The sequence below is a fragment of the Amblyomma maculatum genome, chromosome 3 (genome assembly GCF_055883805.1).
Source record: "Amblyomma maculatum isolate TAMU_Amacu chromosome 3, ASM5588380v1, whole genome shotgun sequence".
NCBI lineage: Eukaryota > Metazoa > Arthropoda > Arachnida > Ixodida > Ixodidae > Amblyomma > Amblyomma maculatum.
The window spans coordinates 162,035,042-162,048,461 of record NC_139346.1 but is presented as its reverse complement, the minus strand read 5'-3'; the positions used below and the strand labels follow the sequence as shown (position 1 = coordinate 162,048,461).

Here is a 13,420-nt window from a genome sequence, read left to right as displayed (position 1 = left end):
GAAGAGAGCTTCATCAGGCTGCCTTAATATAAACTTCGCGTAATTTGGAAAAACTTCTGTTTTCCTCAGACTTCGAATTATGGAAAGATTCCACCGGTGTAGTGAATTGTGAAATGTCAGAGCCGAGGGGACAGTTGTGAGGCTCACCGTAATGAATGGCTCCAAGAAAGACCTTCTGGAGTCGTCCGTAACGTACGCCTCAATCTCCCTAAACAAGTGACTTTTTTTGTATTTCGCTTGCCGCTGAAAGAGTCGAACATAGGACATCGTGCTCAGTAGCAGTGTACCGCAGAGGAAGTGAAGCGTAGTGGTGTTTAACTTTCCAAAAATATGTAGGGCTAGACTCTTTCTGTTGTGAAGGCATCGGCGACAGCGAGATAGATGGCGTCTTATTTATGAGGTTTTCGGAAATGCAGCTATCGAATTTAATTATTTGACCTGAAAACCACGAAAGGTTTAGCAGTCCTGTTCCTGGCTACTTTGCTCACCCCATTAACGATGACTACAAAGTCGACAGTTATGGAGCACATCCATTTATGGGGATAGCCGTGGTTAAGGCTGTGCGAAAATTGGGCTGCAGCCATAAATACCTAGCTTTGCGCGCTTCACCACGCAGGACGCACACTCTATCGGACAGTAGAGAAACTAATATTTCGTGAAATTGTGGTCTCGTGATGCAACTACATGACGTGGTATTAGGTTTCGCCGCGTGGCCTAATGCAGGCACGCTCTGACGCACCTCCGGTCTTCCGCACACCGCAAGCACCCGGCGCACATTCCTGCACACGTTGCTCACGGTGGTGTTTCCGGCGACGCACGTGATGGCCTCCACAGTCGAGTGCAGGCTGAGAGCCAGCATAATAGCCAGCGCGTCGTCCACTCCGCAGTCCACGTCCAGCACGAGTCGCCGATCGTGGACCGGCCTGCTGCTGCCGCTGCTCATGACTGGGCCGCACAGCGTTTGCGCGCTGCGGAAGACAAAAATAAACGGAATAATAATAATACGATAAATTAGTTCACAGGAAGTGAAAGGAGCAGTATCTGTCACGTTTGTTTCTGTGGACACCTGAACCGCGCCGTATGGGAAGGGGAGAAAGTGTTATAGAAAGTGGAAATAGAGAAAGAGAAGCCGTAGTGGAGGGCTGCGTAGTAATTTCGACCACTTTGGGATCTTTACTGTGCGCTGACATCGCACAACAGAAGAACGCCTCTTCGTTTCGCCTCCATCAAAACGCAGCCGGCCGCAGAGGAAGCAGCCATCACCCTCGCCATTGCCAACACACCGGCCCTTTCTATATTTAGCGACTCTAAGACCGCAATCCGCAACTTTGCAAAGGGTAGGATCTCTTCCTTTGCGCTCAACATTCTTGAGCACTCCTCCCCCCTTTCCCGTCCTATCCAACTCTTCTGGGTTCCGGCTCACTCAAGGCACCCTGGAAATGAGGCGGAAAATTCCATCACTGGCGAGATGACCGACCGTGCTGGCCACCTCCAATCCGGGATGGACACGCGTGACTCCCTCCTCACCTTCCATGACATTACCCTCCACTACCGCAACACCCGCTTATCCCTCCCTTCCCCTCACAAGTCCCTATCTAAAATAGAACAGAATACGTGGCGCCATTTACAGGCCCACATTTTGCTCACCCCTGCACGCCTTGCCCTTATTAACCCCGGTGCCTTCTCGCCCAAATGCACGCTATGCAGCTCTCCCCGAGCAGACTATGCTCCCATTCTTACTCATGTCCGGCGCGCGTTCCCCCCGTCTCCTGGTAATTAAACAGCCCACAGCTGTAGGAGGCTACTTTAGCCAGTTCGGAGCCGCATATTCAACGGCTTACAACCTGGGCAGCAGAAGTCGCCGCCAGGCGTGAGCTGGAGGTCACGACCAGCCGCCGGAAGACCACCCACGGAACGGTGGCAAAGCAATTTTCTTTTGGCCTTCTCTAAATAAAGTTTTCACCACCCCCTTCACCGGCTAAGAGGTGGTTTGTGTGTGTGTGTGTGTGTGTGTGTGTGTGTGTGTGTGTGTGTGTGTGTGTGTGTGTGTGTGTGTGTGTGTGTGTGTGTGTGTGTGTGTGTGTGTGTGTGTGTGTGTGTGTGTGCGTGTGTGTGTGTGCGTGTGTGCGTGTGTGTGTGTGTGTGTGTGTGCGTGTGTGTGTGTGCGTGTGTGTGTGTGTGTGCGTGTGTGCGTGCGCGCGCGCGCTAGGTTTTTACTCCGCTTAGTGGATGGCTGTACGCTCTTACCCTACCATCTGATCTGCTAACCGTTCTGGTTAGCTGAGTTGGTATAGCAACTGCCTAGGAAACACGGTGGTCTTGGGTTCGATCCCCGAACCAGGACGATTTTTTTTAACAACAAAGTTTCTGAGAAAGCTGTATAGGCTTCCACTGTATCCATATGGAGGCGTTTGGGTAGATGTCATTGAGTAATCATTCCTTATTACAAATCTACTTCACCTTGGGGGATTCCCCTAAATATTCTACCAACCCTGAGTCTATGATCAATGCATGATGACTCGTAAAGCAGGGGAACAGAATTGCTGCCTTAAGAATCCCAGTGCGCGGTTATCCGGGCTTTATAGGTGATATACCTGCGCTTTAATGTCATTATTGTCCCCACGTCTGAAAAATATCTCTGTCCATCCGTCTAATGCGTAGGTTGGCTGGAAAGATGATTGTGGCTTAGCCCAGCCAGACCCAGTTATGCTTATAGAAAGCTTTGTTCTGCTTGGCTATGTTGTGTTGCTAAGACGGATTAGACTCATGTAGTCCTGAACCTAGTTTACAGAGGGAAACCTCGATTGAGCATGGTGCTTGCGAGCCTCAAGCACACCACAGCCAGGTCTACCCGACACAAATGTGTCGAAGGGATTTTGAAGGGGGAGATCCCGGGAGGCGAACCAGACGGGCAGCGGGGACGATGGAGGGAAAGTGTATGCAGGGGACTGGAAAACTGTATGCATTTTGTTAGGCAATGCTGTATATTTGTTAAGATATTGTCACACTAGGCGGTGCATACGCATAAGGAAAGAAGAAGACTCTCGTGAGTTTTGAGAGAAGACGACGTTCAACAGCGTCGGCTGGTGCCTACAGAGAACGTCTGTTTGAAAGCCTTGTCTTCGGTGTCCTCCCTCTGCTACAAGCTGAACTACCCCGTAACACCTTGGTGGAGGTACTTTCGATCCCCTTGCCACAGCTCCTCGTACTTTCGCGCCAGAAACCTGGATTTGCGCAGTGGACGTCATCTCCCCGAGCTCACCCCACCGACTACCACAGTAAGCATGGCATCCCAGGACGCATCACCCGCTACGGAAACTCCAGCTGCCCCCATGGTTTTAACCAAAATCCGTCATCCGCCTATCTTTAACGGCGAAGACAACAAGGACGTTAAAGATTGGCTAGACGAATATGAAAGGTGCAGCAAGAATAACCGCATGGGATGCTAGCATAATGCTTGCAAACATAATCTTCTACCTGGCGGGAACGGCGAAGGCCTGGTTCACCAATCACGAACAGGAGATGCCTACGTGGGACATCTGCAAACAAAAACTGCAGGACTTATTCGGCAAACCAAATGGGCGAGCTCTGGCAGCCAAAAAAGATCTGGCTACTCGGGCTCAATCGTCAACCGTCATACCTGGCCTACATACAGGACGTTCTCGCATTGTGTCGAAAGGTGAATACCTCCATGACCAAAAATGATAAAGTGGGCCATATACTTAAGGTAATCGCTGATGACGCATTCAATATACTTCTCTGCAAAGACTGCTCTACGGTGGACTCAGTCCTGCAAGTCTGTCGCCGTTTCGAACAGGCGAAGCAGCGCCGCATCGTCCATCGGTTTCAGCGCCTTCCCAACACGGCGACTACATCCTCATGTGATGACTTGCCCACGTTACAGCAGCCTTCAAGTCAGAATAACCTCACTACCATCGTCCGCAGAGAAATCGAGGCCTTGACTCCTGTTACACATACGTCGCCTCCTGCACAGGCAACAATAGCTATGATACAGGCTGTCGTCCGCCAAGAATTCGCTAATGTGGGCCTCGTTTCAAATCCTGCCCCACCACCCCCTGCACCACAGCCAATCCCAGTGGTTGCTGTTGCTGCCACAACCTCGCCCTACACACCGCGCTACCCTACCCGCAATCCTGCGGAGTGGCGCACATCTGACGATAGGCCTATTTGCTTCGTCTGCTGTCGAGCTGGCCATACGTCCCGCTATTGCTGCAGCCGTCCGGCTCCCCCCTCTCAACCCTATTACAGCCCTGTCTGCCATAACTATTATGCACCACGACGCGTTTCTGTCACTCCAGCACATCTTCGTACTGAGAACATAGAGCAAGACCGTCGTCCTAGCCGTTCTCCATCGCCTCAAGCCCACCATTCCCGATCACCTACTCGTCGCCGCAGCTTGTCCCCAACGTACCAAGGCACCTACTCGGGAAACTAGGCAACGCAGCGCCCGGACGTGACGCTGCGTTTCCAATCCGGACAGCCAACTGTGTTTCCACCATCGCACCACGCCGCAACCTGATTAATGTCCTCGTAGATCGAGTCCCTGTGCCCGCTCTCATTGACACTGGAGCCCATATTTCAGTTCTTAGTTCGTCGTTCCGCCAGCGCCTCAAAAACGTTCTTACGCCCGCTAACACCTCTACAGTTCGTGTTGCTGATGGAAACACTGCTGCCATCATCGGAATGTGCACTGCATGCGTTAGCATCGCCGGCCACCACGTCCCTGTGCTGTTCGCCGTCCTTACTACTTGTCCTCAAGACGTGATTTTAGGCCTAGATTTTTTAACAGCCCATTCCGCTCTCGTTGACTGTTCCTCCGGACTTCTGCGCCTAGCCCTGCCCTATTGTGTTCACGACCCCAGTGCTGACCAATCCCAGCCTCGCCTCCGCTCCAGTTCATTTACTCGCCTACCTCCCGAGGCGGCAGTATACGTGCCCATGTCACCTTTTCCCTCCCTTCCTGACGGCGACTACGTTGTCAACCCCATCACCGACGTCACTCTACAGCGCAACATTGTCCTACCTCATAACATTGTACACGTCGAGAATAGCCTCACCTACATTCCCGTACTCAACTTCAGCATGTCTTCACAAGTTCTCCCGGAGGGCATTTTCCTTGCCGAGCTGTCGCCTTTGTCCAGCTTTACTATTTCTGCAGTGCTGTCCGACCGTCACGCCGACGTACCTGCACAACCTGTCCCATCACATAGGCCGGAGGACCGCATCTCAGCCATGGTTGCCTCTGACCTGCGTCCCGAATATGCCAGCGCCCTTGCCGGCCTTTTGCGGTCATACAGCGATATTTTTTATTTCGGTCACGGATCCCTGGGCCAAACGTCCGTCGTCACACATCGTATTGATACTGGAGATGCCCGACCTATTCATCGACGGCCTTACAGAGTTGCTCTTTCCGAACGCAGAATCATTCAGGAAGAAGTAGAGAAAATGTTGGCAAGCAAAAATATTGAGCCGTCGAGCAGCCCCTGGGCGTCTCCGGTAGTACTCGTCCAAAAGAGAGACAACAGCTGGAGGTTTTGCGTTGATTATCGACACCTAAACAAGATAACAAAGAAAGACGTGTACCCTCTTCTAAGGATCGATGACGCTCTCGACTGCCTGCATGGTGCTAACTACTTCTCCTCCATCGATCTCCGTTCTGGATATTGGCAGATCTCTGTTGACGAAAGAGATCGTGAAAAGACGGCTTTTGTCACCCCGGATGGCCTCTACCAATTCAAGGTGATGCCTTTCGGCTTATGTATGCCCCTGCGACATTCGAGCGTATGATGGACTTCCTATTACGCGGGCTCAAATGGACCACATGTCTGTGCTACCTCGATGACGTCATCGTATTTTCATCAACCTTTGAAGGCCACCTCCATCGTGTTTCGGCTATTCTTGGCGTCTTCCGACGAGCTGGCCGTCAGTTGAACTCCAAGAAGTGCACCTTTGGTCGCCGGGAACTCAAGGTCCTAGGACATTTATTCAACACCCATGGCATCCATCCGGACCCCGACAAAATTCGCGCTGTAAGGGATTTCCCTAAACCGAAATCTAGCAGCGACGTGCGTAGCTTCCTCGGACTTTGCTCATATTTCCGGCGATTTGTACCAAACTTCGCAGAAATAGCCCGTCCGCTCACGCAGCTTCTGAAAAAAGAGGTCTCCTTTACTTGGGGCCACGAACAATCGGCCGCCTTCGTCGCTCTTATTGGCCACCTCACCGGTCCGCCAGCGTTGGCTCACTTCAATCCGTCAGCGCCCACAGAAGTACGCACCGATGCAAGTGGTCATGGAATTGGTGCCGTTCTCGCACAACGTCAGCTCGGTTTCCCTCGCGTCATCGCCTATGCCAGTCGACTCCTCTCTGCGGCCGAACAAAATTATTCCACCACTGAACGTGAGTGCTTAGCCCTAGTTTGGGCCATTACAAAGTTCCGCCCTTACTTGTATGGGCGGCCATTCACAGTAGTCACTGACCACCACGCACTGTGTTGGCTTTCAACACTCAAAGACCCTACTGGCCGCCTTGGACGTTGGGCCTTGCGCCTTCAGGAGTACAATTTTTCAGTAGTTTATAAGTCTGGCCAGTTGCATCGAGACGCCGATTGCCTGTCCCGTCATCCAGTCGACCCGCCAAGTCAACCTGAATGTGACAATGACGCTTGCGTGCTCTCTATTTCTGATTTCTCCAACATTCGCCATGAGCAACGCCAGGACCCTCAGCTTCGCGAAATTATCAATCGCCTCAGCGCCGATCGCCATGACCCTTCCCTTCGTTTGTTTGTGCTCCACGACGGCACCTTATACCGGCACAATATGCGACCTGATGGCCCCTACCTTCTACTAGTAGTCCCTCAGCACCTACGCTCAGCCGTCCTTCAACAGCTTCACGACGTTCCTACAGCGGGTCATCTAGGCGTCTCTCGCACATACGACAGTGTGCGTCGTCGGTTCTTTTGGCCAGGCCTATATCGCGCAGTCCGCCGCTACGTAGCTGCTTGTGACCGCTGTCAACGCCGGGAAAAGCCAACAGTTTTACCAGCTGGACTTCTGCAGCCAATCGACATCCCCATAGACCGATTTTCTCGAGTGGGTCTGGATCTTCTAAGGCCTTTTCCACTGTCCGCATCGGGGAACAAATGGATTGCGGTGGCCACTGATTGCACCACACGCTACGCGGTCACACGAGCAATGCCAACCAGTTGTGCAACTGATGTCGCTGCTTTCCTCCTCAACGACATTATACTCGTCCATGGAGCTCCCCGCCAACTGCTCACCGACCGTGGCCTTTGCTTTCTGGCTCGTATAGTCGACGAGATCCTACGGCTGTGCAACGTTCGTCATTCTTTCACGACTGCCTACCATCCACAGATGAACGGGCTTACCGAACGCCTTAAACGGACACTGACTGACATGTTGTCTATGTACGTTTCTGATGATCACCGTGACTGGGACATAACGCTGCCATTTGTGACATTCGCTTACAACTCGTCGCGTCACGACACTACCTGCTACTCCCCCTTCTATCTTCTATACGGCCGTGAACCTCTGCTTCCTTTTGACAGCCTGCTCCCGTCTGTCACCACTGCCAGCTCATATGCTCGTGACGCCATAGCCCGAGCTGATGCTGCCCGCGTTGTTGCTCGCAACCGACTCGCAGCCTCTCAACACTCCCAGAAACGTCGCTATGATTCCTGTCATCGCAACACCGAGTATTCTTGCGGCTCGCCCCGTTATACAGGACCCTACCGTATTTTACGACAAGTGACACAAGTGACATACGAAATTGCGCCCTTGCATCCCGTCCGCCATGCCTCTACACCACGCACCGAGACGGTCCATGTTGCACGCCTAAAACCGTACTACATGGACCCTGGTTTGGACGCTAGTACGCACCGGGACGGTGCTTTTCAGCCGGCGGGGTAGTGTCACATTAGGCGGTGCATACGCATAAGGAAAGAAGAAGAAGACTCTCGTGAGTTTTGTGAGAAGACGACGTGTGAGAGCATGTGCGGCTGAAAGAGGACGAAGAGCGGTCAGCCGTCGCAGCGGCCAGCGAAACCGATGTGAGTCAGCAGCAGGCTACTAGACTCACATCGAGCTTGTTAGCACGTTAGGGCACCGCTACGAGCAGAAGGCGTGATTCGGCTAAGTATTGGGCGGCTAGTCCTCTTTTTCTGTTTTCCCCTGCGCATTTGCGCTTTTCACCGTGTTGATAACGCTCGCAGAGAGATTGTAACTGTAAAGTGATGTCTACGCAGTCTCCCGGCCAGGGGCGCTCCCCCTGGTCGGCTTTCATTACTCCTCAAGATCTACCTCTGGAAGCGTTCCAACGATCTGGCGTTCCAAACATTCCTGTGGCGCTAGTGCCCAAGGATGGCGGATTTATTAAAATGAATAACCCTGGGACTGTTCGAGCTGCTCTCCAGGCAGCCTCTACCCTGTATGACTCAATCACAGAAGTGAGGCAGTTTGGGCGCGGCGGGATACTGTGCCGATCTCCAGATCTCAATTGCGTGAAGGATCTGCTTAAATGCAATTCATTTGGATCGCTTCAGGTGAGCAGCTTTATCCCTACTCATCTTGCATGCACAAAGGGATTAGTCCGAGGAGTAGACTCTTCTTTAACTCCAGCTGAGACCCTCGACCTTCTTTCGGCGGCTGGTGTGATAGCGGTGTATCGTTGCAGCCGGGAGGTTAATAATACGCGGGTACCAACAGAGTCGGTGATTGCCACATTTGCGGGAACTTCATGCCCGTCAGAGATAAAAGCACGGCCATTGATCTTCCGTGTGGATCCTCTTAAATCTAAGCCACTGCAGTGCACTAATTGCTGGCGATATGGTCACAGTGCTCGTGGTTGTAAGTCCTCCGTGCGGTGTTCCAAATGTGGCGATGGTCATCATTCGTCATCTTGTTCACAACAAAACGATAAATGTTGCCTTTGCGGTGGAGCCCACGCTGCAAACTCCTTGGAGTGTCCATCTCGAAAACAGGAGCTGCAAATTCTAGAGGTAATAGATAGAAAACGCTGTTCGCGTCGTGACGCTTTAACAGAGGTTAAGGAACGATTACACGGTTATGCAGGTGTATCAGCCCCGATCAGGTGTGCCTCTGGATGCATCAATCTCAAAGGCGATAATGACTGCAGTGGAATCATCAATGACTAAAATGGTCGACCGAATAGTTTCTACTGTCACAGAGTGTTTTTCTAACGTTCTGGCAGTTCAGCTAACGCAAGCCCTGCAATCAGGAACAGCCCCTTTCATAGCAAATATGCCCTCTGAAAGCTCTCAACCGATTGAAAGCACTGCTGTTGCTTCGCCTAACAGGGCTGCTCCTCCAGATGACGATGAAAACATAATGACGCAGAGATGGTAGAATCAGATGTAAGAATTTTAAAACGGTGTGGGTCTCCCATGTCCAATCATTCTTCTCCGCGGTCCCAACCAAAATCGAAGAAACATCAGCATACATTAAAGCCAAAGGATAATATTTTGGGGCAGGCAGTTGCGGCTGCCAAGATTCCACAATCATAGGGGCACTAAGAGTTATCCAGTGGAACTGTCGTTCAATTCTAACAGCTTCAACAGATTTAGTTTACATTTCTTCTCAATATAATCCACATATAATTATTTTGCAAGAAACTTGGCTAACAGCTGAAAAGCATTTCTATTTACAAAATTATAATTCATTCAGACAAGATCGCCAATCAAAAGGAGGAGGTTTAATTATATTTGTCTGTACAAAATTCTGTCACAGGGCTAGGATTTCTTTCCAGTTATCTTCTATAGATTGTGAGTTATTGGCCCTAGACTTAGAAATTCCAGGGCACTGTCCGTTTTCATTAGTGAATGCTTATTTCCCTAGCGGTGTACAAGATACAAAACCTCTAGATCTGCTATTAGTTAATTGTCGAAACTCAGTTCTTCTGGCTGGTGATTTTAATTCGCATCATGTGTCATGGGGCTACAAGACAGATAGTTGTGGCAAGCGTCTTTGGGATTGGGTAACAAATAACAACTTTTCCTGTAGAAATTCGGGTTCGGCCACTTTTATAAGAAAACACAGTCATTCTGTGTTAGATTTAACTTTTACTTCTCCCAGTCTCTTCGTTAATAATTGGTCAACACTTGATTGTGGCACCTCTAGTGACCACATACCGATTGCGTTTGAGGTTAATCACCCTGTAACTCCAGCGACTTCTCAGTTGAGGTCATTTATCAACTATAATAACTTTCAGTCAACGTTACGCTCTAATCTTGAATCATTGACTAACACGGATAAAGAACAAAAATCAAAACGCTTATGCTCGGTGATTGAGGATTGCCGTAAGAAGTCTGAGATCTTGGTACGGAGCTCAAAGGTGAATACTTCAGCTGTTTGGTGGAATGCTGATTGTTCCCGAGATTACAGACGTAGAAAGGCGGCATGGAAAAAGCTTCTCCACAACCAGTGCCCGAAAAACTGGCAGGATTACAAGTTCATTGCAGCTACATTTAAACGTACAGTTGCAAAAGCGAAGGACGAGTATGATGCAAAGCATTTTGATTTCCTCTCTAAATCAGGCAATCGAACTGCACTTTTTGGTTTTTTACGCTCGCGGAAAAAGATTCCGCAAGCACAAAATCTACATTCCTTTATTTTGACTCCCCATGAAGCAATAGACACAATTGAAAAAATTGCCAAAGGACTGGAGAAACGTTTCTCATCTGCACTACCTTCGGGCTCGATATCTGTAATGCCAATGGAACCTGTTAATTATGATCCTCAAATTTCCGTTTCTGAGCTTACTCCAATAGTTATGAGATTACCAGCCGCTGCTTCCGGTCCTGATAAAGTAACTTCAAAAATGTTAAAAATTCTTTTTGACGAGTCACCTCAGACGTTATTAGAGCTAGTAAATTATTCCATTAAACATGCTTGGATACACCCAGAATGGAAACTTGCCAAAATAATTCCTTTACTTAAGAATAAAGGCGGTGCCTTGTCTATTGATAATATAAGACCAATTGCATTAACATCAAACATTGTAAAATTAATTGAAAGAGTCATACTTATACGTGTTTCGGAATTCATGAATAAAGAAAATATCCTCAGTCCTTGCCAAATTGGTTTCCGTCAAAAGTGTTGTAAATTGTAAATTGGTTCACAGGAAGGGAAAGGCGCAGTAACTGTCACACTTGCTCTGTGGACACCCGAACCGCGCCGTAAGGGAAGGGAGGAAGGTGGGAATGAAAGTGGAAAGAGAGAAAGAGGAGCCGTAGTGGAGGGCTACGGAGTAATTTCGACCACCTGGGGATCTTTAACGTGCGCTGACATCGCACAGCACACGGACGCCACTTCGTTTCGCCTCCATCGAAACGCAGCCGCCGAGGCCGGGATTCGATCCCGTCAAAAGTGTTCCATCTGGAATGCGCATGCTGATCTCGAGAGTCGAGTTCTTCTAGCGTGCGCATGCTGATCTCGAGAGTCGAGTTCTTCTAGCGCGGCGCCAAAAAATGCACGCTGCCTTGATAACGCTAGATATAGCCAAGGCCTATGATAGCGTTGAGCATAGCATTCTATTGCAAAAATTAAAATCTCTTCAGTTTCCACATTATTTAGTAGCCTGGATATCCGAATTCCTCCAAAATCGAGAGTTTTACTGTGCATTAAATGGCGTCCATTCTGGCAGATATAAGCAAGCCAGGGGAGTGCCGCAAGGAGCAGTCCTTTCACCAGTCCTTTTCAATATACTACTCAGCTCAATACCTGTTAATCATGACGTTCGCACTTACGTATATGCTGATGATATTGCGTTTTTTGCAACTGCATCGGATATTCAATCCCTTTATCTCCACTTGCAAACGTACCTAAACTCTATTGAGAATTGGTTGTGTGGCTTGCATCTCACATTAAATGTCAACAAAAGCGCAGTCCTCGTATTTAATATAAAAGATTCTGTAAGTCTGTCTGTAATGTATCAGCAACAAATAATACCACAGGTTAAATCATTAAAGTATTTAGGGGTCACTTATGATGATAATCTTTCATGGCAGCCCCACATTAACCATATTGCTACGAAAGGGGCTCGGGCCGTGGGCATGTTGCGCCGAATTAGTCGTCCCAGGTCTGGAATGCGGAGAGATGTCCTTTTAATGATTTATGTTATGTATGTGCGTCCAATTTTAGAGTTCGGTTCAGTCTTGTTTTCTGGATCAGCAGCTTATAAAATTCGACCGCTTGTTCTTTTGGAGCGAGAAGCGCTTCGTTTGTGTATGGGACTTCCAAAATTTGTTGCCAACAATGTGCTCTACCTTGAAGCCCGGATTCCACCCTTGATATATAGATTACAAATTCTAACCGTTCAGACGTACTTAAGGATATATGAATCAGAGTTTCACCGATCTATGTCTATTTTTTGCTGTCAACCGACCTCCTTTTTCGGTGTCCATTGGTCTAAATTTCACACCCCGCAGGTTGTTATGGTCAAAAATTTGCTGGACCCCTTAAATGTTTCCCTTCCTAGTATTCTACCCATACAAACCATCGGTTCATCTATTAAAATTGGCTTTGGCGACATATTCCCGAATAATGCTAAAAACTTATCATCCGTTAATCTAAACGGATTATTAGAAGATCATTTAAGAAGTCTTTCTGCTAGTTTAGTTGTAGCTACTGACGCATCTCAAAGTAATGAAAAGGCGGGAGTGGGTGTATATTGTCCACATTTAGACTGGTCTTTTTCTGTCCGGCTTCCGGGCTTCACCCCAATTTTTGAGGCGGAGTTTCTGGCGGTGGTACTCGCTCTACGTAAATTAGACTCCTCTTTTTCTAAAGTGGCAGTAATTTCCGACTCTCTATCATTGTGTTCATCTCTCTCTTCGTCGGTGGATTCTGCAATAGTAAAAACCTTTGTCTCCCTGATCCCAAAACATTTGAAAATTGTACATATGGTATGGGTACCAGGCCACAGCAATGTGGATTTAAATGAATATGCTGACAATTTAGCAAAAGAGTCCCTTAATGGCCCCGTATTATCTATCCTTCCGGCGACCGCGTACATCACCGCAGCGAGGTTTCGAAGAAACGTTCTATTAAATATGAAAAACGGACATCTTTTAAGATCTGAGGACTACCTGCATCTAAATTATTCTTGGAATAGAAAATTATGTCATTCACGGCAACTTGAGATTTCACTAACAAGGCTGCGATGCCGCATCCCACCTTTAAATTTCTATCTTCACAGGTCTGGTTTGGCAATGTCTCCCGTCTGCGCATTTTGCGGTGAACAAGAAACATTAGATCACTTTTTATTGTTTTGCCGCCGCTTTACTACGCTGAGGAAGCAGTTGATGGAAAGGCCATTGCAACAGCTTGGCCTTAGTTTAAGCAGCCCGACATTGTTATCATTT

At 48.9% G+C, this 13,420-nt stretch overlaps 1 protein-coding gene across 2 annotated transcripts in view; it reads right to left on the bottom strand.

Annotated features, from left to right (window-relative positions):
* The window catches only part of LOC146196677 (nucleoside hydrolase-like), a 37,494-nt gene that overhangs the window by 6,207 nt on the left and 17,867 nt on the right, over positions 1 to 13,420 (bottom strand). For both annotated transcript variants that reach the window (XM_084598459.1, XM_084598457.1), the window contains exon 2: positions 740 to 968. In XM_084598459.1, coding sequence (XP_084454585.1) covers positions 740 to 943 — 204 coding nt within the window. In that variant the 5' untranslated portion in view covers positions 944 to 968. The remainder of the gene's footprint in view (positions 1 to 739; positions 969 to 13,420) is intronic.